The sequence below is a fragment of the Phoenix dactylifera genome, unplaced genomic scaffold (assembly GCF_009389715.1).
Source record: "Phoenix dactylifera cultivar Barhee BC4 unplaced genomic scaffold, palm_55x_up_171113_PBpolish2nd_filt_p 000848F, whole genome shotgun sequence".
NCBI lineage: Eukaryota > Viridiplantae > Streptophyta > Magnoliopsida > Arecales > Arecaceae > Phoenix > Phoenix dactylifera.
This window is the reverse complement of record NW_024068212.1, coordinates 172681-194254: the sequence shown is the minus strand read 5'-3', so window position 1 is coordinate 194254 and position 21574 is coordinate 172681. Positions and strand designations below refer to the sequence as shown.

The window sequence follows — 21574 nt, the reverse complement described above, 5'->3', positions numbered from 1 at the left end:
TTAAACTTATTGTCATTAGAATTTTCTGCTTCAACTAACCTAAACTATGACTGGCTCCTGGCTGGCCCAACCTATTAGGCCGATACAACCACACCAACGTCATGTAATCAATTTAATCCTAGTAGCCCATCAGCCCAACTACACATGGCACAAATAGAAAATAAATAGAAACAAGAGAAAAGAGTTTCACATTCAGTGGCATTCAATATAAGAGTAACCACCATTTCTAAAGCAATAATTTGAGATTCCAACAAAAAATGGGCAATCAAGAGCTTCCCTCCAACATTCAAGCATGCCAAAAAAGGTTCTAATCTACTCATACAAGGAGCAATCATTTGTAAAAAAAAAAATCTTTTCAAATATTGTTGCATTTGGGATTCTCAAGTTTCAAAGGAGACTGAAACTTGAAGATAGATTGATCCATACCTTAAAATGAAGCATAAAAGAAAGTCCATGCTAGAAAACGAAGTTTTGATAGCTAGGGATGATTGATCAGTGAGGAACCTATGGCCGTGAGCCCCCACACAATGCATGAGACACAAAATAAAGGTGCTGCAAAATATTTATATAATTGCTTGCACTTGCAGCATGTACAGGACTCAAACAAAAGTTGAGAAGCCAATCTTAAGATTTTGAGAAATGATTACATTGATATTCTCTTTCATAATTTGAGGAAGCTTCGGAGAAAAATTGATTGAAAGCTTCTATTAAGGGGGTTTTGCGAAAACGTTTCATTTTTGCAAATCCGGACTGTGCTTTTCTTTTTTTCTTTTACAAAAATGTCCTCCCAAGCAGATGGAGTCTAGCTTTTCATTCCATCAAATTTAAATGTGCATATGTTTTTGCATCCAGATAAATATATTTCCAATACTAAATACACATATTTGTCAAAATGCTAGTTCACAAAGTATATTCTTGAGGTCAGAGGCCAAAACATTCAACAAAATTGGACCATTCTTAAAGACAAAATTGAAAAAAAAAAAAAAAAAAACATAAAAACAAGATAAGCATATATGCAATATTCTAATTTCTGAAATAGCAAAGTAAATGAGGCCGAGAATTCGATTCTTGCTGCCTGATCCAAAAACAGTGTTCTTCGTATGGTAGAGCACCCGCTTTTGAATCCCTGCACCTCCATTAAATTTCAATTTCTTATTAACTATTAATTCCAAAATTCTGTTTTTTAACTTTTTTAAACACATTTTAAAACTTTTGGACTGAGAAATGGATAGGATCCTTGAGTAGAAAGTGGACAGTTGTTATGATAGGAACAATAAGATCAAAGAAATGAACTATGGTACCAGTAAAAGAAATGCTTCTGTTACCAGTTTTCACGAACCTATTTTGTTTCCTTCATTTCATTAAGAAAAACAAGAATTTTGTTTCTTGAGAAGTATTTTGAAGGTCATATTTCACAAGAAAACTGCAAATTCTCAGCAACATCCCCCTGCATTTCTCTGGTCATTTATTTGCAAGCTCACAATTCTCTAACTAACTACTGCCAAAATAAAGCCAGTTGCCACAATCAACTTTACAATATAACTCATATTCAAACAAATTCTTCCAACGGGTGACAAATGGTGATAATGCTTAATATGTTGGGATGGAAGGATCGGCCTTGAGTGCATATGCATGAATCCCTCCCGAGACATTGAACACCCTCTTAAATCCCTGAAAGTCATTTGACACAAAAAAGAAGAAGAAAAAGAAGCATAAATATGTTGCAAGTTAGGCTGTCATGGGCCAGACCAACCCGAGCATGAAGGCCTAAAGAGACTGAGCCCCAGCCTAGATTACAGGAAGCTTCGGCATGCTTTGGGTGGTCTCAGGCCAGAGCTTCCACTCCTAGACGAAAATGGGACCAGGCCGGACTCGGCATGCTGATTTCCAGGCTATCCTATGCCCAAAGTTCTCATCAGGTGAATATACACATGCTGGTGTATATCCACAATCATGCATGCATTGAGCGAAAAATGGAGGGATCACATGTATATCACACACACACACACACACACACACACACACACAAATACAGAGAATGAGAGAGAGAGAGAGAGAGACCTGAGTCTGCAACCATTTGGCTACTTGCAACGACCGTACACCATGGTGACACTGGTTCAGATAAATCCGAGTAAGCATGACAACGAAGCAAAGAATTATCATATCAATGGTATCATGCACGCAAGTCAGCATGCCCAAGAATAAAATGTAATATGAAGACCCCATACTCTGTCCATATATACTGAAAATTGGAGGCAAGAATCTCTTTTCAAATGAGCATGCAAAGGAAGATATGTAGAACATATACCTAGTGAGGGTTTTCTTCAATATGATTCGATAGTATATGATGATCCCTTTCCGCAATTTTTTATGCATTATTTTTTTCTGTATAATATGAAAATGGAAAGAGAAGAGGTCCAATTAAGGAAGGGATAGTCCCCCAAAAAAATATCTACTTACCAAAACGTAGGTGTCCTTTTGAGGATCAAACTCATCTGTTATTACAGATCCCCATGTTCCAAACTGTTGGAGAGGAAGTATTTTAAAACCTGGCAAAGAAGCTTGAGCTCTGACATGCAAAACAAACAAAAGTCCTTCAACATATATCAACAGAATGGGGAGGTTTACGAACATTTGAAGGCAAAAATCTCTGAAACTAGCTACTAAATAACAAAGTTCGGTCAAAATTTATTGCCAGTAGGATTTCAGCACCAGATAAGAACAAATTAACACTCCCAATTTCTGCTAATATTTTCTTTCCATAGTGCCAAGAATTTGCCTCTAAAACAAAGTGAAATTTTCAAAAGAAGCACATGCATACATGCATGGATGCAGGGCGTGCATGTCGGTGGACACACAAACTATAGTCAAGGAAATCATCAATGCTAATTTTATAAATCAAAGTACAAGAACTCTTTGGCCAAAGCAGCAAGGACCATGAATTTCCCTGTTGTAATAGCAACAAATTCAAACCATGAAACATTCATATGTGAACATTAGCATCATAAGATAAAATAGGCTGATAAGGGGAGCTCCATAAACAAATCATCCATCAGAAGACTGAGTTGAACAAAATCAACAATGGGAAAACCAGTCACTAGCAGGTGACTACATACTAACTTACAGCATTGAGTGGCCCCTGCAGGCTTGAGAATTTACTTGCCAACTGTAGTAATTAAAGAAATATCTACTATTTCTTATCAAAAACTTGAAAGCTTTTTTGTTTATTAGTTCTTTATTTTTTCACCCAGTAATCTTGGTAGATCATTGATGGCGAAGAGCCCTATACAAACAACCACAAAATAGAAGTGAATAAAACTCTGTATTTCAAATATTTCATAGAGTAATTTCTGCAAACAAACCCCAGCTTTCTTCAAGTTCGTAATTAAAGTACGCATTAAGTTTGTTATATTCACATCATGCCATTTCAAAGAAGTGACTGATTATTATATTAATATAATGTTATTCAATATAAATTGGAAAAAATATAAATAATGTATAACAGACAGAAAGTAATTACTTTATCAACTTATATAAAAATAAGTTCATTATTTTACATATTGGAGTTTGGTACGAATAATCTCTATTTTACTTCCTCACCAATTTACCAAGAATGTTAATTACGGAAAAAAGTTTTCATGTCAAAATCTTACCGTCACAACTCACAAGCATTTCAATATTTGAGTCATGCTTGAGCTAAGCCCACACCTCTAGACAAATTCATAGCAAATGCCAAATTCCAATATGCTGGAAATCTATCAATTGGTGTTACTCATGATTCTTGATTTGTTATTTGATCCTGCTACGAGATTTGGCAAGCATAAGATGCCCATGATACCACAGATGTTGTGGATGAGTTCATGTTGATCACAAAATGAGGGACAGAAATAAAAGGATACATACACTTCTTCAGGTTCTCGGACATCTATCAACTGAGCTCCCTCAATGAAACTTGGATCTTGCATTTTTGAATGAAGTTCTTCTGGCTCAATATCCTGTAGTATAGATTCTTCCCTGGCATTGCAACATGTTCAACAAAGGAGTTATTCTAGAGTGTGGACTATTTGCTCAATATGAAGCAAAGCTTTGAATGCAAAGAATGGTCTGGTTGTCTACCTCTCAGAAAGCACTTGCAAGAGGTGCCAGCCAAATTTAGTCTTGCAACGCACAACTTTATTTAAAGGAGCATTAAATACAGCTTCCTCAAATTCTGGCACCTGGTCAGATTTCATGGAAAAAATTTCACATATTAATAGCTATGTTTATTTGCAAATATAGATATGACAGAGTGTAATTATGTGCCTCAAAACACCATAAAGGATAGGACAATTGATGTTAAGATATGCAAATCAAGTTTGAAGATAATATATCAAATATAAAAAATCTCCCTAATCCCTTTGTACAAGATTTTATTCAAGATAGTAAATGCAAAATCACATCAGTCGTTAAAACCAGAAAACCAAAGAACATTCAGTCCATTTTAAGACACAGTACCTTTTGCAGGCAAGACACCCCAACCGTCCTACGTTCATCCCGTCAGAGACACCAACAAGTATGGGTGATCCACTAATTTGTCCCATGGTTGATGAGGACTAGAACTCCCAATCCACTGGCATGGCTAAATAGATAAACTCCCGTGGTTATTAGCCTCCTCTATCTCTGGATAGACCAGTTGGAAAAGGCACTCAAATTAGCCAAGTGGAGGAAAAAAGAAAGAAGCCACGAAGGAGGAGGAGGAAGCAGAAGAAGAAGAAGAGGTGGAGGAGGAAGAAGAAGAAGAACAAAGAAGAAAAGGAACAAAGAAACGGAATAGAACGGGCTAAAGGAACAAAGAAGAAAAGGAAAGAAAATAAGGAAATAATAAAGAAAATAAAGAAGAACAAAGAAGGAAGGAAGAAGAAAATGAAAGAAAAGGAAAGAAGGCGAAAAGAAAGGAAGAAGAAAAGAAACAAAGGAAGGAAATAAGAAGGGAGAGAGACGATGGGAACCTACTTGGCATTATGGTGAAGAGAGACAGCAGAGCAGCAGGCTTCAATCTGGGATCTGCTTCTGTTTGCTAGGGACATCCCCTGTGCTCTCATGTATATTTTTCAAATTAAGTGGAACCCTAGCACCCGAGGTGTGTTTCCTTCCAATTTGGGTTTTAAAGTGGGATCAGGGCCCATTGATGGCCATCAATCATCAAACCCCCATCCAAATATATTTAAAAACAAATAAAACAAAAAGTTTCTAATAAAAATTAAGTTAAAATAATATAAAAAGGATGTCACAAGTAAGGACTAGAATGCTCAACCAAGATATGACAATGCACAGGGTGTCCCATTCCATGGAGGAATCGGGACACCCCTGTCCCATAGCATTTAAAACCTGACCCAAATATTAAAAAGATTGAAATGCGTTAGAGGAGTCGGACTTTGAACTGAACCTGATCTATTTAATAAGTAGTTAAGTCAGGTCAACCCGTCTACAATCCAAAATCATTTATGCCAAACTTGAACCCATTTATCTCAAGTCGGTTACAGTCATTCGGGAAATCTGATGCTGAACAACTTAGGGTTCATCTGCGATGCATGGGAGGACCCTAGGAATAGGATAGCTTCAGTTTGAAGCAGCTTCATTGCATATTATCCAAGATCTGAGAACAAGACAGCAAAGAACTAATCATAGTTTTCTCGGATTGACCAAATCTTCTTGTAGGTCTATGTATGGAGGGAAGAAAATTAAAATCTAGCATTTTCAGACTCCATTTAATATTTGGACATATGCATATAATCTGATGTCAGTAGTCAATACATCAGACTTAACAGGCAGGAGGACCAAGCCGAAACCAAGGCAAGCCCTAAAATAAAGCACTAGGACACAAAACCCTACTGACAAATAATAGAGTGCCATCAGAACACAACTTAAAGTGAGCTAGCCACCATCAAAAAGTATCCTATGGTAGCTTCCTACCATCAAAAGGCTCCTACCTTTACTCCAAGATAAACTCCAAATCCAGGGCAATCAACGATGGATCTAGTCACCTTCAGTTGATTTGACGGGCCATAACTGACATCTGAAGGATTGTGGTAGCAGATAGGTTACTGTCAGAAGCAATTTTCTTCTAGAAGGTCAAGAGAGGCGAATTTGCTTACTTTAGTTAGCTTAGTAGTAGCTTTTCTTATTATTTTCAAACTCTGAGATACCTAGATGTCCCTAGTTTTGAAAGGGCTCCAGACCTATAAATACCACATCCTGTACAGTTTGAGTATTGAAAATTTAATAATAAGCTTCTCTTTTCTTGAGTGAACATATTGTGTTTTTCTCTTTCACGGTCGATTCTGTGCGACCCTGGTGGATTATAGAGAAAGATGATGCGGTTAGTTAGTGGAGTCTTTGGTGACAGCAAGGCCCTCTTGGTAGCGAGGCAAGAAGCTGCTAGTTATGCTTTTCCTTTAGTTTTAGTTTAACAAGTAGATCTCTTTGCCTTTGGTTTTTAATTGATAATTGCTTTTAAATTCTAGGTTTTAGATTTAATTCCTTGCATCAATCACTTGATTAGTCTTCCGTCTAGAAAATCTGAAGCCTGTGCTAGACCCTCCAGCCTGTGCCATGTCAATAACTATAATGTCTGAAGAGAAGTTAACAAGGAGAACCTAGAACATCAAAACCAGCAAATATTTCATGGCAGTGATTAAATCCTACTAGAATACTGAAGAAAAAACTGAATATCAGATGATAATGAATATAGCAATGGCACTGATCAATTAACAAAAAATGATATAGAGATCAAAATTAGTAACGAACGAAGAGATAACAAGAAAGAGAAGAAGAAATATGAGAGATAGGGAAGGGAAAACAATCGAACCAGGCTTCAAAGAAGTTCTATAGTTCTTCAAAATTTTCTGCGAACATTACTATTTGACACCCAAAAGAAGGCCACATATAAGTCTAAGTAAATCCCTAACCTTTCCTATTCTTAGTCAAATTAGGGCTCAATTACTTCAGCAAACAATATCTAACAAAACCCCCTTAACGTACTAACTAACTAAAACCTTTAGGATCCCTAATTATGCACAACAGTGTAGTGAATACTGTTCATAGTAAAGTACAATGTGAACAGTGACATCTCTGAACTAAGATCAAAACTGACGTGAAAACAGCATAATAAGAAAATAAAACAGCAGGCTAATCGGTTAGCAACAAATTTGGGGTCATCTTGCCTCATAGATGCTCCTTGCAGTGCGATGAGGCCCTAAGATGCCTCAATTATAATATAGCCTTGTAATCTCTAACCCTTTATGGGTCCGAACAGCTGTGATTGCTTTCAGAGCTGATTTTTGAAGCTGTTGCACGCTCCCTTAGACCTTAGAAGCTGATCTTCGATGATCATTGCATCAGAGTCAGGTCACAAATTGCCACTCCTATATCTTACAGCATTCAAGCAATTGATAGTGAACTATATTCTATCAGCTGAAATGTTTGTTAACTACCATATTGCTCTTGTTTTATAGATTGAAATTAATCCTCTGGTTATTGAATTTAATTGAACCCTCAGACAGCTAGTATAATAGTCGGTTTCTGTTGAAACTTAAGCATTAGGTACAATAGTTAGTGTGCAAGTGAATCCTTAACCAACAGTTATGATAGTCGGTTACTAATCAAATAGTACCAATTTGACTATCGGTTACTAGCCAAATAGTACCAATTTGACTATGCAAATGTTTTCACGTATACTCCAGCATTTTGAAATAAATTAACCGAACAAATTACCTATTTCTTTTAGCCCCAGTGAAGCATCCTTTTGTTGTAATTGTTTGAATTTCATCGAGCATAATCAATATTCAGGATCAAGGCTTAAAAAAATAGAACAAATCCAAAGTATATACGATGTAAATTTAATAAAAATGGAAATAACGATATAACATCAATTAAGATTGATGGATAAGAGATACTACAATGTTACCAACTTTATTGTTTAGGATCTATTATATAAAATAATAGGAAGATAGATGAAGATACATGTAATAGAACTAAAGCTAGTTGAATGAAGTGGAGTCGTGCATCTGGAATATAATGCGACAAGCACAAATCTTGGAGACATAAAGAAAAATTTTATAGAACAACAGTAAGACATGACTTAGAGTGCAGTGCAATACAGAAGTATAGAAAATAATTGAGTGTATCAAGGATAAGCAGATCTAGAACAGGCTATTTAATCTGTATATGAACATTCTTTGAACATTTTTTGAAGATTCATGGATTTTAAGGCATGGAACTTTGCATATCAACTGGTTTCCAGTCATTTGGTTATTATGTTTCTTAGTGCTCTCATCAATATACAAGCTTATCTGGTTTTTTGTCAATATCAATTACCAACAGTGAAGCATGATCTTGCTTGGCTGCTATGTCTCAAATTTATATCCCAAAGACAACACAAATATGTGTACTTTCCCATAGTTCTTGTTGGTTATGACTGATAATCTCACATGTAGACACAAAGAGCATACATTCTACTGTTACAAAGCCATATCATTATGATTCTAGTTTTCTAGGTAAAACTAAAATAATTTAGATTAGCCAGCTTATGCATACCGTTTGCCCTCTTCGAACCCACCCAAGCATCCCACCAATCTCTTTGGATGGGCATATTGAGTACTCCACAGCCAAATCACTTAGATCATCTCCTGAACAAATCAATATAAAGTTGGAAATCATTTAAGAAAAAAAAAACAATCTAACAGAAACATGATGATTGTAATATATCATAGCATGTGTAGATTGATAGACGATCACTCATGTAAGGATCAATAGATGGAATAATTAAATATAACAACATGCACACCATAGGATCAAGCTAACGACCCAGTGGGCAAAGGCATGAAAACTTCGTTGTAACCTGAACTTTTTTTCCAATTATTTCCCCAATAAATGACCATCAACAGAGATAGAGATGTAGAAAAGCTAAAAAACCTGTGAATGTTTAATTGGGTCAAGCCTCAAATATTACATTTTTTACTGGATGCAGCATACAACCTAGGAAATAAAACTTGAGGTAGATTGCCAGCACTCTTTTTGGAAAATTATATTAAGATTAGAACACTTCAAAGTATGCACCAGAGCAATGTTTGTGAGTGTATGACAATCTACTGTAAATATCTTTAAATATCAAATATATTGGAGATGTCTCATACCAGACTTGGTTATTCAGTACAGTCTTGGCCTCGCCCACAAACTGCGTCACCATTTATTCCAATCTTTTTCCAGAAAAAAGCCAACAGTTACTCTTCTTATTAATGCAGTGTAAACATCGTTACTGAAATTCATTCCTTTAAAAAGGTGTTAAACTGTTAATAATATTTTCACCATTCGTGCTTTACATATTTTTACTTTGAGCACCACCAATATAATTAATAAAGTCTTTATGAATTTTCACATCGAATTTAGAGTTTAGCATATGTACTAAGTTTCAGTCTTTACTCCTTTCTAAGTGCATCATTAACTCGGCTTATATGTCAGCACACAAATTGACAAATTGGTGGTTAAAAGTGCCACTATATCCTTGAAATCGTTCACTCTCTATTTTCTGCTAATCATTGTTGAAGTTGCCCTCCTCATAGTTTACCATAACAAACACTATATTTTCCAATCCATTGAAGGCCTTTATTCTCCTTTTCTGGGGACAAGTAGAGTCCTTTTCAGTACTTTCGATATCCTGACTATTCAGTTGTACTTACATGGCTCTCCTCCACATATTAACTGTTCAAAGAATCCTGCTTAATTGGCTGCATGTGTTTCTATAGTCTTGAACAATAAAGCTAAACGTTTTACTAGTCTAAATTGATTAAGACTCCGTAGATAAATATTATTATACTTCTTTGTCACCAAGTTTCCCTTCACAATTGCCCCTCCTTTCTCCATGTTGACTTCCTTAGCCTCCCCGATCTTTGTCCTTTTCCATTTGTTTAGTAACATCTTCTCTGTCTTCACACACACATTTTGACTCTCTTACACTTCCTCAGTCTCATATTGCGAATATTTATACATAGATTTGGACTAATAATTTGTCAAAGAAAGTCATTGTATTGGATATTGGTTTCATTATCAATTCCATGGACCAAGCAACAAGTCCTCTTGGCTGATATCTTGACCAAATCAGTTTATATCGGCATCAGACTGTCACCAATACGATATAACCTATACCTTAGCCCCCATTATAGCAGTTGATATGTACTGATATATCAGGAAATATCCTGATATATCCGCTGATATAATAACCAAAATATTGGCCAAGATTTCCTAGTCCACCTTTTAGTTTCTTAAATTGATGTTTAACTAAAATATTAAAATCACTTGCTTAACATGGAAGCTAACCCAGGGCTTTTCTATATTAACTGATCTTGGTTCCTTTAATATCATCCTAGATCTTCGAAATCTCGGACATTTCCTATTTTTCCTGGACTTCGCATCTCGCCTAAGATAAATTAAAATCTCAGTCCATCTCAATGTTGGACTCTCTCCTAGATGACCAAGATCTCCACAACTAAAAACTTTGGGACTAGGTGCAACATTTCCAGCTACTCCACCCTCTTGACAACCATGTGCTAGCATGAGTTTGCTTTAAGTCCGTCCTGGAGATAATTCACATTTTACTCCCTGGTTCTAGTCTTTCCTTACCACTATCCATTGTAATTGAAGAAAACCTTAAAGATGCTGCAAGGTTGTCAACATTCATAGCGGTAGGAGATATGATTGAAAACATAATTGTCTTTTGGTTCACCTATTCATTAAGCCTTTGTTCTTCTTTTGGCTGACAAGCTTTTAACTTTTGCCAGTGAGGATTCCGATTAAGTGCATGGTTCCGCCCCAAAGCACCCGGTTCGGAGCATACCGAGCCGTACCAGGGCGGACTAATGCAGTTCCGCCCCTAAGATCGAGACACCGACGAGGGAGGAGAAGAGGGAGAAGGAAAGAGAGGAAAGAGAGAGGGATGGAGGGAGAGGGAGAGGGAGGGAGGGAGAGAGGCCAAGAGAGGGAGAGAGAGAGGGGGTTTTGAGAACCCTCTCCTCTGACACACATAACAAGGATAGACCACCTATTTGAACAAAACAGGTGCTCCAACCCCTTTAATTTTTTCTTTTTGAATTTTTTTTAGTGAAGTCGGTAGTGAAAGAGAGCAAAGAGAGAGAGAGAGATGGAGAAAGAGGGAGAGAGGCCAAGAGAGGGAGAGAGGGGGGGGGCTTTTGAGAACCCTCTCCTCTAGCACATGTAACAAGGATGGAGCACCTGTTTCAAAACAAAACAGGAGCCCCAACCCCTTTATTTCTTTCTTTTTGATTTTTTTAGTGAAGTCAGCAATGACTGTTGACTTTAAAAAAATTCGAAAAAAAGGGCCAAAGCCCCTATGTCGTTTTAAAACAATGGCTTTGCGCCTATTACACCATAGCCGAAGGAGATGGGATTGAAAGTCCTCTCCCTCTCCCTCTCTCAGCCTCTCCCTCGCTACCTCTCTACTCTCCCTCCTTCCCTCTCTCTATCTTTTCCACTCTTTCTTTACACCATAGCAGGATGAGAGGGAGCTCAAAAGCCCTCTCCCTTTCCATCTCTCAGCCTCTCTCTCCCCTCCTCCCTCTCCCTCTCTCTTTCCCTTCCTCTCCCTCTCCCCCGCCCTCCCTCCCTCGCTCCCTCTTCCTCTCATTCCTTCTCCCTCTCCCCTTCCCTCTTCAACTCCCCTTTGTTAGTACACTGCAAGTCAGCACAACATAGTACCATACCGTATCACTGGACAAGCAATACAGATCTTAATACCAGTTTTGCCTACCTTGATCAAGTGTAAATGTTTGTAACTGTCATGATATGTGATTGTTAATGTTTAACATTTGTCTTCTTATCATTGTGCATGTTATGATTATGGTTTATCCTTGTCTTGATTGCACAAGAATATTTATATCGAGTATTTACTAGCATAAGCTCCCGTATATATAGCTATCACATCAATCAAACTGGACAATTATATCTAACAATAGAATACTATAGAAATTAATCATGTAATGGTCTTCAATAGTCCGCAAAGCATGGTCCATGAAACTCAAAACTTGGTTCTAGTAGGTAATATTAGCCATAGTGAGCATAGTCATGCCATATTTTCCCACATTATAACTAGTGATTGCATTGTTCTCATTTCCATTGAAGAATAATTACCAATTCATAAAGTAGAACCTTTAGGACTAGCTTAAAAAAAAGAATATTTTTAATTCAGCAAAGCACTGGAAAGCAAGTGGCATTCCACTTATTTTGCCTCAGAAAAAGCTCACCCATCTAAAACAAGCTAGGCATGAACCAAAGACGAAAGTTAGCAAAAGTTTTATGGAAATTTAGGTAACTCCTTGGATTGCTCATCTCTAGCTTAATAAATCTTAGTATATAATATTCAACATATGTACATATTTAACTACTATTTACTTGTCAAAAAGATACTAGTCATTACTCATTTTAATATTAAAAAATGGTAATACAAATTGTCTAAGCCAATGGATCTTAGTCCAACAGATAAAATGAATATCAACTGCAAGCAATAAATTTAGATCTAATGGGTAGTAGTAAATTTTCTCAACCAAGTTCATAGTCCCTGATTAGTTCTCTTTGATTGCCCCAACCCCCTTCTCGAGGTCCTGGTGATATCTACTTTCTCTTGTCTCTCCCACCATAACCATGATCTCATCACCCTACTATTGCATCCATATCTACCCCATCCTCTTCGCAACCATATCTCTTACCTTACCATTGTCTTGATTCTAATTCCTTGGTCTTATCCCTCCCTTATCTTAATATTACTTTCTTCTTCCTCCCTTGCTCCTCTCCCCATCCTAAGCCCATTTTGTGCTAGTCAGAATTGTTGCCTAAACTCTCCTATCCCCAAACCTAATGTGGAGACCCCCATTGTCAACTTCTCAATGTTGTGCATGTTGATTTGTAGCACCATTCCTCAAGAAGATAATTTGCAGCACCTTAAGTATGGTTAGATCCTTCTTGATGCCCTGATCAACATCTAAATACTATTGCAGTAATCAATTGTCCAACCCAATGACCATGCCTATTGACTAACAAGTATGAATTTCCATTTCTTCTTTTACTCCATCCTACTATCATGTTACTTCCTTTCCTTTACATCCATGTCAATCAAGTCTCCATAGTATGAGCACTTATCCGGACCACACGGTCGGCACTGACTTTTATCAAATCTTGAAATTATATAAGCTGCTCTCAAGCTTCTGAAAATCCAGAAAGCCAATACTTAGCTTCCAAAACATGAACAGGCCCTTCTTTGCACATTAGAATACTTGTTCATGTTCAGTTGGTACGTAATCCTAGTCTAAGATATAAGACCTTGATCTACTTCACTGGTTTTTGGATTTCTTTTTTTGATACAATATTGCATCTTCTGATTTCAAGGTTGCCTGCGTTTTCCAAGGATTGGTCAGAAGAATCAAATGGTCCTGGAGAGAAGTTGCATCTTGTTTTTGGACTGGTTCAACTCAGCCCAGAAAAAGAAAAAAGGAGGAGAAAACAATGAAGGCTTGGCATTCTCTATCTCTCCTTCAACCATTTCCTAAACTTTACCACCATATCCATAGCAGAATAACCACTAGCGATTGTTCAAGCAAAAGAAATAGTAATGCCAGATCAGTTGAGCTTAATGCAGAAGCATCACAATAACAAACCTCCTGAAAGCCGCTGTTGGAGATCCAGCAGCAGCTTAAGGTTGTCTTCACCAACAAGCAAATGCTGAACCAATAACTCTTTATTCTCTCGTCCAGTACTTCCAGCACTAAATGAAGCTGTAAACGAAATCAACACAAGTCATTCAAATGAAGTTAATCAAAATAGGGAATGTGATCGCTCACTTCAACCAAAGAAGAGCCATTACATGAAGTTAACCAACCAAAAGGAACAGAACTGATGCGAAATTTCTACATAAAATCTAACATATAACATCTAACATATAACTAAAAGCATAAAGAAAAAAAAAAGAAAAAAGAATCACTAACCTTTGCCTCGAAGCCTCGGGTTACCCACCATGGATGGGGGCCTCCTGGAGAAAGGAGAAGGGAATGGGGATGCGACGGGTGCTCTCAGTCTCGGGAGAGGTGGGAATTTGGAGAAGGAAAAGGAGGGCGGGGATTTAAAGGAAGAGAAATCGAGGGAGGAGAGGATTGGGAGCCTTAGGTTGGACAAGAAGGCGGCTGGACAAGAGAGGGAGGGAAGCTGGGAGGCTCTAAACATGCTTCGCGGTATCTATTGGGACAAGATCTCTTTGTTTCGGGGGAGCAGCTTCGGCCGAGAGGTCTCGAGGATGGAGTTGGGAAACGGTTCAGTTAAAGATGCCCTCCGAGATGTGGTAAAGTTTTGTCGGCCGAGTGGCTGGTTGAGCAATAGCACGCCTTCAAGGGCCTATATTACATTTCACCAACATATATAAATAAATAAATAAATTACCCAAAGTAAGTCCCATATATTAAATAAAGAAAAAAGCCCAGCACATGTAAGGCATACTAAAAAATGCATACATACATACATACATACATACATATATATATATACACACACACACATCTATGCAAAAATTATGCATCAATTAATTATTTTTTATTAAATAAAAATGTAAAAATATAGATTAGACTTAAAAATGAGGAAATTAAATACTATTTAACAATAATATTAATGATGGATAATAGACCGACTTTAAAGCATAAAACAAAGAAGTAGAAATTATTGTAAAATAAGACAAGATTAATAAATAAAATAAAAAAATAGATCATTAATATACACTAGAAAAGCAAATAACAAATAAGTTCACATAAGAATACAAATTATAAAGTGGAAACTAAAGTTACAAACTTAGAAGTATGTCAAACAAAAATACAAAGATTAGGTAGAAAAGCAAACTTAGAAAAATGAAATAAAACTCGGTGAATATATATGATCAAGATTTCAAATCATGTAGATGTTGTTAGCTCATTGGTCATGAAAACTTTATATCTATCTTCGTTACTTTAACTCTGTGTTTGGTTAGGGTTATAAAAGGGAGGATGAATGGAGTTGGAAGGTTGGATGGCCTCCATCCATAGTTTGGCTTAAAAAAATTCAGAACATGATAGATAAAAAAAAGGAGGGGATCCAAAGATATTTACAGCAGCTCTAGCACCATAACGCGGGATGGACTGCCAATTTATACAATTCTTATCTATATTAGTTGAATCCAAAAATTGTTGACTTTTTTGTCCTGATTACCTTTTGACGTTTGAAAGAAGATGTCCCATCGCCATGTTGTGGTTAGAGCTGATTAGTTACTGACTGGATAGGAATATATTTATATTGATATCTATATTTTTTAATAAATATAAATATAAAATATTAATATTAAATTGATATGAAAATTAATTTTTATATTTATTCTAAACCATATGAATCGGATATTAAGTATACCCAAATTTATCATACAGATATGAATTTGATATTAATTATATTTATATTTTTTAATCCAAATATGGATATAAATCAGATATCTTTAGGATATTAATCAAATTTAAGCAAAATTCAATGATGAAAATTAATAATAAAAATATGACTGTAAAAAAAATTAATTTAAAAAATATAATTTTAACAAATATTTATCAATAATAAAAATTAATAATTTTATAAAAAATATACTGCTTAAGATTGCTCGTCACCAAAATAGACGGGATATATGGTGTCTCAAAGACGTTTTATGACTATCGCCAGTTACAATTGTCGGATGAAAACCACAAAGTGGATGAATCTTCAAAACCCTGAACGAAATGGACAAACAAAAACTTTGAGTCTTTCAAGCATGTAGAGTCATTTGAAAAAAATTATTCAAACCGGATATTCTGTTTTAAATGATGGTAATCCAATATCTTGATTCCTTTTAGTTCAAATTTAGTTATTCACTTAATTGGTTCTCTAATTTAATTTAACTTAAATATTTTTTTTTACTTATTCTTGTTATACAGATATTCGGATCCGAATAAAAAAAAAATCACATGAATCCGCATTCATATCTGTGAAATTTTTAAACTCCAATCCAATCAAACATAAAAATAATATCTAAATCCAATCCAAATTGGACACAGAAATAGAAACAAACCCACTTTCAATCCTTGATTACTGTTCCATCCAAAAACCTGAAACTACATATATTGTGTTAATACAGAATACCCATGCTGAGCTTTTACGAGAAAAATGTTCTATTATCTTTTTGCTTGAAATTTGCGGCATTTCTGTTGTCTCTTTCCTGTGATCGTTCAGGTGTTTATTGTAGCATTTCTGTCTTTTTTTATCTACCAAATTGCCGCATTTCATATGTATGGTGAAAAATTATCTCTTCATTCTTCCTGCACAAACTAAACGCTAATTAAGTGGAAAGTGAATTCATCGTAATCTGCTTTGTATGCTCATTTAAGCATGTTTCACATCAAGTGTCAGCTACAAAGTAAAACTTACTAACCTAGTCATCCAATTTCTTGAAAATCTGAACATCAAACTGGGTGAGTTGCCAATTCCGTGCAGGTAACCAAGCTGGTAAAGTAGAAAAGCAAAAGACTAAAATTCTTAGATTAATCTCCTAAATTCAAGCATATATTTTATTCTCTTGAGTTCATAAATAATCTCTCCACAAACATTTTTATTGATCATGTGCAATCAGGTACAGAAGAACAAGATAGAAATTTTGTCTATGCAGTCACAAGACCTATACCCTTCTTCTCGCCAAAAAATTTGGCGACTACTGTCCCTACATCATCCAAGCCAACACCAATACACAATGGATTCTTCACATCCTTAACATTATCCTCATCAGTGCAGTGACTGATAACTCGAACATTGGGTCCATCTCTGCACTTGCCCATACACTTGCACCCAACAACAGCTCCTTCAATACCTATCTTCTTCTCAAATTCCTCCAATAACTGCAATGCACCTGATTTCTTGCACTTCCCTCCCATGCACACCTCAATCCTATCCATAGGCCTATCGACCAGTGAAATGCTGTTACTACAACAACTACAAGAGGCACTACTTCTGCTGGTGGCGCTGGTGTTATTGCACTCTGCTCCAAGCTTCAATGTACAGCTATTTTCTTCTATACCCTCCCCTGTCTTACTAAGTTTCAGAGGAAGGGGGGTTGACTTGCAGTAAGAAGTTACAGATGGACCCGTCAGGGCGTCAGTTTTGGGTTCTGGGATTGCAGCTGTTGTAAGGCTCCTCATTTTGACAACTGATTCACACTCGCTGTCACTTGATTCAGATGAAGAGCTTGAGGTGCTGTCATCAGCGCAATCTTTCATTTTGGCAGCCTTCTTTGCGGCCTTCTTCTCTTTTCTTTTCCTCTTCATCTCCTTCTCTTGAGCCCGCAGCTGCTTCAGTTGTGTCAGCAAGAGCTCTGCTGCTTCCTGCATTCAGAAACCAAAGGCACGACACGAAGAGTTTCAGAGAGGCAAAACTAATAATCATCTAAAGATCCATCTATTGTTAAATTCATGCGAACAGATTATCCTGGATGCCTTGACATCAATGAACAGAACATGGGAGCTTCCCCGGATTATTGGTTAAAACCTCAATTGTTTTAATTAAAATTAAACCAACCTTATGGATGATAAGAAAGTAACTAGGACTGCGAAATTATCAAATCAAAATCAAAATTACTTAATCCAAGATTTCCAATTACTTAATACATGCCTACTTGCGACCCCAAAAACGATTTTAAAAAAAAGGCGAAGAAAAAAAAAGGTTCCAAAATAAATCATCCAGGCATCTGAAAATAATCTTAAATAGAAAACTAGGGCAAAAAAATTATAGATTCCCTATAAGGGTTTCCGAAAAAATCATAAGGATCTGAAACTGCCAGAAGTTCCGAAAGTTCATCATACAATCCGACAGTAACGTGACAAAGAAGTTATCATGCTTCCAACTTTAATTACTAAAGGTCATACAACAATAGAAGATAACATGAAAAAAATCGAAAAAGAAAGATCAAATTCCAAAGAAGAAGTGAAGAAAGAGAGATAATTGAAAAGAAACATCACCGAGATCATCTTCCCCTTGACCTCGCTGGCCAGCCCATCGCCGGCCTCCACGCCGAAGCCCATCGAGTAGAACGCCGACAGATCCCTCACCAGAACCTTCACTAGCTTCGCCCTCCTCTTCCCCTCCTTCTTCCTCGCATCACACCTCGCCGGCGACACGTAATACTTCAGATGCCCCTCGTCGAAGAATTTGCCGCCGCAGCTTCCGGAAAGCCCCCTCGGCAGCGCCGAAATTCTAAAATTCCTTCGGACACCGGAGAATAAGGGATCTCTGGCGTCCCCCCGCCGGACTCGGGCGCCGGAGAAAGCCGGAGATCGACAGAAGGCGGCGCCGGTAGCCTCCATTGCGCGCTTCCGGAGGGGATCACGAAACGCCATAATTTTGCGGTAGCGGTGGCGGTGGCGTTTTATGGGAGAAAAGGTCACCATTGACGTGGCGCATGTTTATTGGGAGGAAAGAGAATCTAGAAACGTGGACCAATGGGATGGCTTGGAGCCCAGGGCTCGTGGCGTTCCCGCGTTTGCACGCCCTGGCCGCGTCGCGGACACGAGGGCATGGCTAATCTCGACCGTTGGACTGGACTAGAAGGGATTGATGGGTCAGATGGAGACAGGTACGTGACACGTCATTTACCATGGAATACACGTGGCATTTTACTTTTTGAGCACCAGAATGTCCTTTTATTTATTTCTTTGGATTCGTTAGTTACGATGAAACGACGATTATATCCTTGCTCAGCTCGCCCTTATTGAACAGAAAACATGGAAATGTGAATTTAATTGAGGGTATTTTTTGTCTTTAACTCTTTCCTTGTAAGAATAACCAGCTGACAGCAAGAAAAAAAAGTATTTGTGGGGTAAGATCGTAATTTAAGTAAATAAGAACATTATAGGCGATTGGATGATAGGTTTCTGTTCAAGTATGGAGTGCTAGAGAATATTACACGGAATATGGTTACCTCAAAGTCATGAGAGGAGGGCCACGTGTTTTTTATTTTTAAATGGGCACCGGCATATGCGACATGGCATATTCTCAGCGGGCCCTACTATATGATTGGACGCAACTTTATAGGCCGCAAATGGGCCGGATTGACCCATTACCTAATTTGGCCCTACTCATTTAGACTCGATCCGATTCGATTTAAAGAGCTCATGAGGCCGAATCATATTCTAAAATTGAACCCATTCCATTTTCCAAATCGGATATGGATTTACTAAATTCTAATACGACCCAACCCGGCCCATTCAATTTTTGGGGCAATTTTGGATTTCCTATCTTATGACCCAACTCGATCCGACTCAAACCTGATACGCCGTTGGTCTTGGAAGGTTCGGAATTTATTGGGCCTAATTTTAATGTTGTAGCCCGCACTACTTGGGCTATGACATTTGAGTATCATGGGCCTATTCAACTGCAACCGTGTAGGCCCGGCTAGTACTATATTGATTGTTGTTTGGGCGATGGTGGGCCAACTGAGAGGTTGCACCCAATGTGGTGATCAAATGTGACTGTGAAGCTAAAGTCTTGGAAGGACGGCCCTAGATACATCTCACTCTCTCAAATGCAACCCCCTACATTTATTCTTCACGGTACAACCCTTCCTTCTATATTTCTTTCTCACTCTAATGTCCGCCACCACCCAAAACCAAGCCCACTTAACTATGGAATAGAATTAAAAAAAAAAAAATCTAAGTACAAGGAAAGACAAGTATAGGAATGTGACTCGGATCCGATCCAGACCGAAATTTTTGGATTAGGATCGGGTTATAAATAAACCCAACCTAACTTGAATGACCCGTTGGGTCAAAAATTTTAGCCGTAGACCCAATCAAAGCCAACACGATCTTCTATTGGGTTGGGTCTGAATCTAACATTAGGACCCAAACAAGCAACCGGATTGGGTCGGAGTCTCTTATGATCTAGTCCGACCTAATTCATCTGCATCCCTAGTAACCTATCTTATTATTTTTGAGTCTTTACCTTTTATTTATATATTTCTTCCTCTACTTTTTTTTGTTTCTTTTTTTACCTTCATGTATTCTGCTGTATTCATGAAATCCTTGGGTAGGTTTTGCCTTCGCTTTTCTCAAGAAAAACAATAGAAAACAGGGAAGCAAGTCTCTTGCTTGAGCCAGGTTTAAGTTAAGCGATTTAAAAATTTAGACACAGATCCAACCAATTAGTTGGTAGGTCTAGGTTTGGTTGTTTGATTATTCTGAGTCAAATATGATCAAGTTTATGTTTGAGGGACCATATTCAAATTTTTAAACTAATTTCTAGTTGAATTAAGTGGGACCTACTCAACTCCAATCAAGCTGAATTAAACTTCTTCGTATTCATTATAGTCCAACATAGCATTTCAACTTGAGATCCATTATCGATCTATTCTTTTCATTTTGTCCCACAATTTTTTTGATCCTAATATATACTATGTTTGAGATACATCGCCAAGTTTTAATCCTAATAAGATTCTTATTTAGTTGGTCATTGGTCTTAATAACTTTAGGATTTATTTCTTAGTTTTATTCTACTAGAATACTTATCCTTTAGTAGTGATAATTCTTATCTTTTAGTGGGTGATACTTATCCTTATTCTTTAGTAGTGATAAGTTTTATCTTTTAGTGAGTGTTGAATTGAGTAGGAACCAAACATCCCACTCATTGATGCTTTATTTTAAAATGACTGTGGTGTCTTCTTTAGTGTGGCGCGAAAAAGAGAGGAAGAAAGAGTGAGAATTGTCTTTCTTATTAAAGAATTGCTCAATTTTTAAATAAAATATTTTCTCTCTCCTAATTATTTTTCTCTCCAGCATCTTTTTTCTTTTTTTTGTTTGGTATTTATTTTAGATCTTGGGCCGGCATGGACGATCTACTCTGCATAACGTATTGTTCCACATAGTATTAGAGTGAGGTTAGAGAGTGATGAACGGTTTGCGACTTCGATCATATTTATTCGGAGCATAGTTTTTAAAAGCGGCTACTTAATTATTAGTAGTTCGTGTGGTTCGTAGCTTAGTGTGGCTGAAAAGTATCCAGTAACTCGCTGTACAATGGTGCAAGCATGTGGACTCTTATTTTAGTGATTCAAAAGATGAATTATCATGGCTAATGCTACTATCTTCTCTCTCAATGGGTTCAATATGTCTATCCTCACCAACATCAATACAACTGCTTTTGCTACTACTATTCTCTTCGTAAGTTGAACAACACCTGTTATCTAATTTGGAAGGCTATTCTCAAGTCTTATCTGGAAAAAAACAAGATTTATGGGATATCATGGATGAGTTAAAGATGATGCCAACAGATACTCTTAACGATGAGGTTGTAAAAAGAAAGTTGAATCTAAAATCTACGAAGTAATGTGGATTATTCAAATTTCAGTTGATAGAAAAAATTATCTTCATATCCAGGATATACAAGAGCCAAAATACTCTTCCCCCATGGAGGAGAGCTGGTTGCCAATGGTCCTCAATCATGGGATATTCTTACA

General features: G+C 37.1%; 2 protein-coding genes across 3 annotated transcripts; both read right to left on the bottom strand.

The window, feature by feature from the left end:
• Positions 1–1328: 1328 nt before the first annotated feature.
• Positions 1329–14401, bottom strand: LOC103713289 (rhodanese-like/PpiC domain-containing protein 12, chloroplastic). Of its 2 annotated transcripts, XM_008800167.3 has the most exons (8): positions 14028–14397; positions 13701–13817; positions 8575–8666; positions 4117–4217; positions 3904–4014; positions 2461–2569; positions 2062–2112; positions 1329–1671 (listed from the first exon to the last, which is right to left on the bottom strand). In XM_008800167.3, the coding sequence occupies exons 1-8, from the start codon at positions 14260–14262 to the stop codon at positions 1591–1593; spliced, it is 897 nt and encodes a 298-aa protein (XP_008798389.2). In that variant the 5' UTR covers positions 14263–14397; the 3' UTR covers positions 1329–1590. The 2 variants fall into 2 exon arrangements, with proteins under 2 accessions (XP_008798389.2, XP_026662832.2); XM_026807031.2 differs by lacking the exons at positions 1329–1671; positions 2062–2112 and adding an exon at positions 2121–2242 and having other exon boundaries at positions 14028–14401.
• Positions 14402–16616: 2215 nt separating this feature from the next.
• LOC120107392 (diacylglycerol O-acyltransferase 3-like) lies at positions 16617–18455 on the bottom strand. Its single transcript, XM_039120661.1, has 2 exons — positions 18084–18455; positions 16617–17450 (listed from the first exon to the last, which is right to left on the bottom strand). The coding sequence occupies exons 1-2, from the start codon at positions 18426–18428 to the stop codon at positions 16734–16736; spliced, it is 1062 nt and encodes a 353-aa protein (XP_038976589.1). The 5' UTR covers positions 18429–18455; the 3' UTR covers positions 16617–16733.
• Between the last annotated feature and the right edge of the window lie 3119 nt (positions 18456–21574).

Bases quoted from the DNA above. Each gene is read 5' to 3' on its own strand.
- LOC103713289 (XM_008800167.3), bottom strand. From the start codon at position 14,262: ATGTTTAGAGCCTCCCAGCTTCCCTCCCTCTCTTGTCCAGCCGCCTTC. The intron at 2,570-3,903 runs GTATGTATCCTT...TTTGCATGTCAG, and splicing joins GTCCGAGAACCTGAAGAAGT to AGCTCAAGCTTCTTTGCCAG. The intron at 1,672-2,061 runs GTCTCTCTCTCT...AATGACTTTCAG, and splicing joins CCAAATGGTTGCAGACTCAG to GGATTTAAGAGGGTGTTCAA.
- LOC120107392 (XM_039120661.1), bottom strand. From the start codon at position 18,428: ATGGAGGCTACCGGCGCCGCCTTCTGTCGATCTCCGGCTTTCTCCGGC. The intron at 17,451-18,083 runs GTGATGTTTCTT...TTCTGAATGCAG, and splicing joins TCAAGGGGAAGATGATCTCG to GAAGCAGCAGAGCTCTTGCT.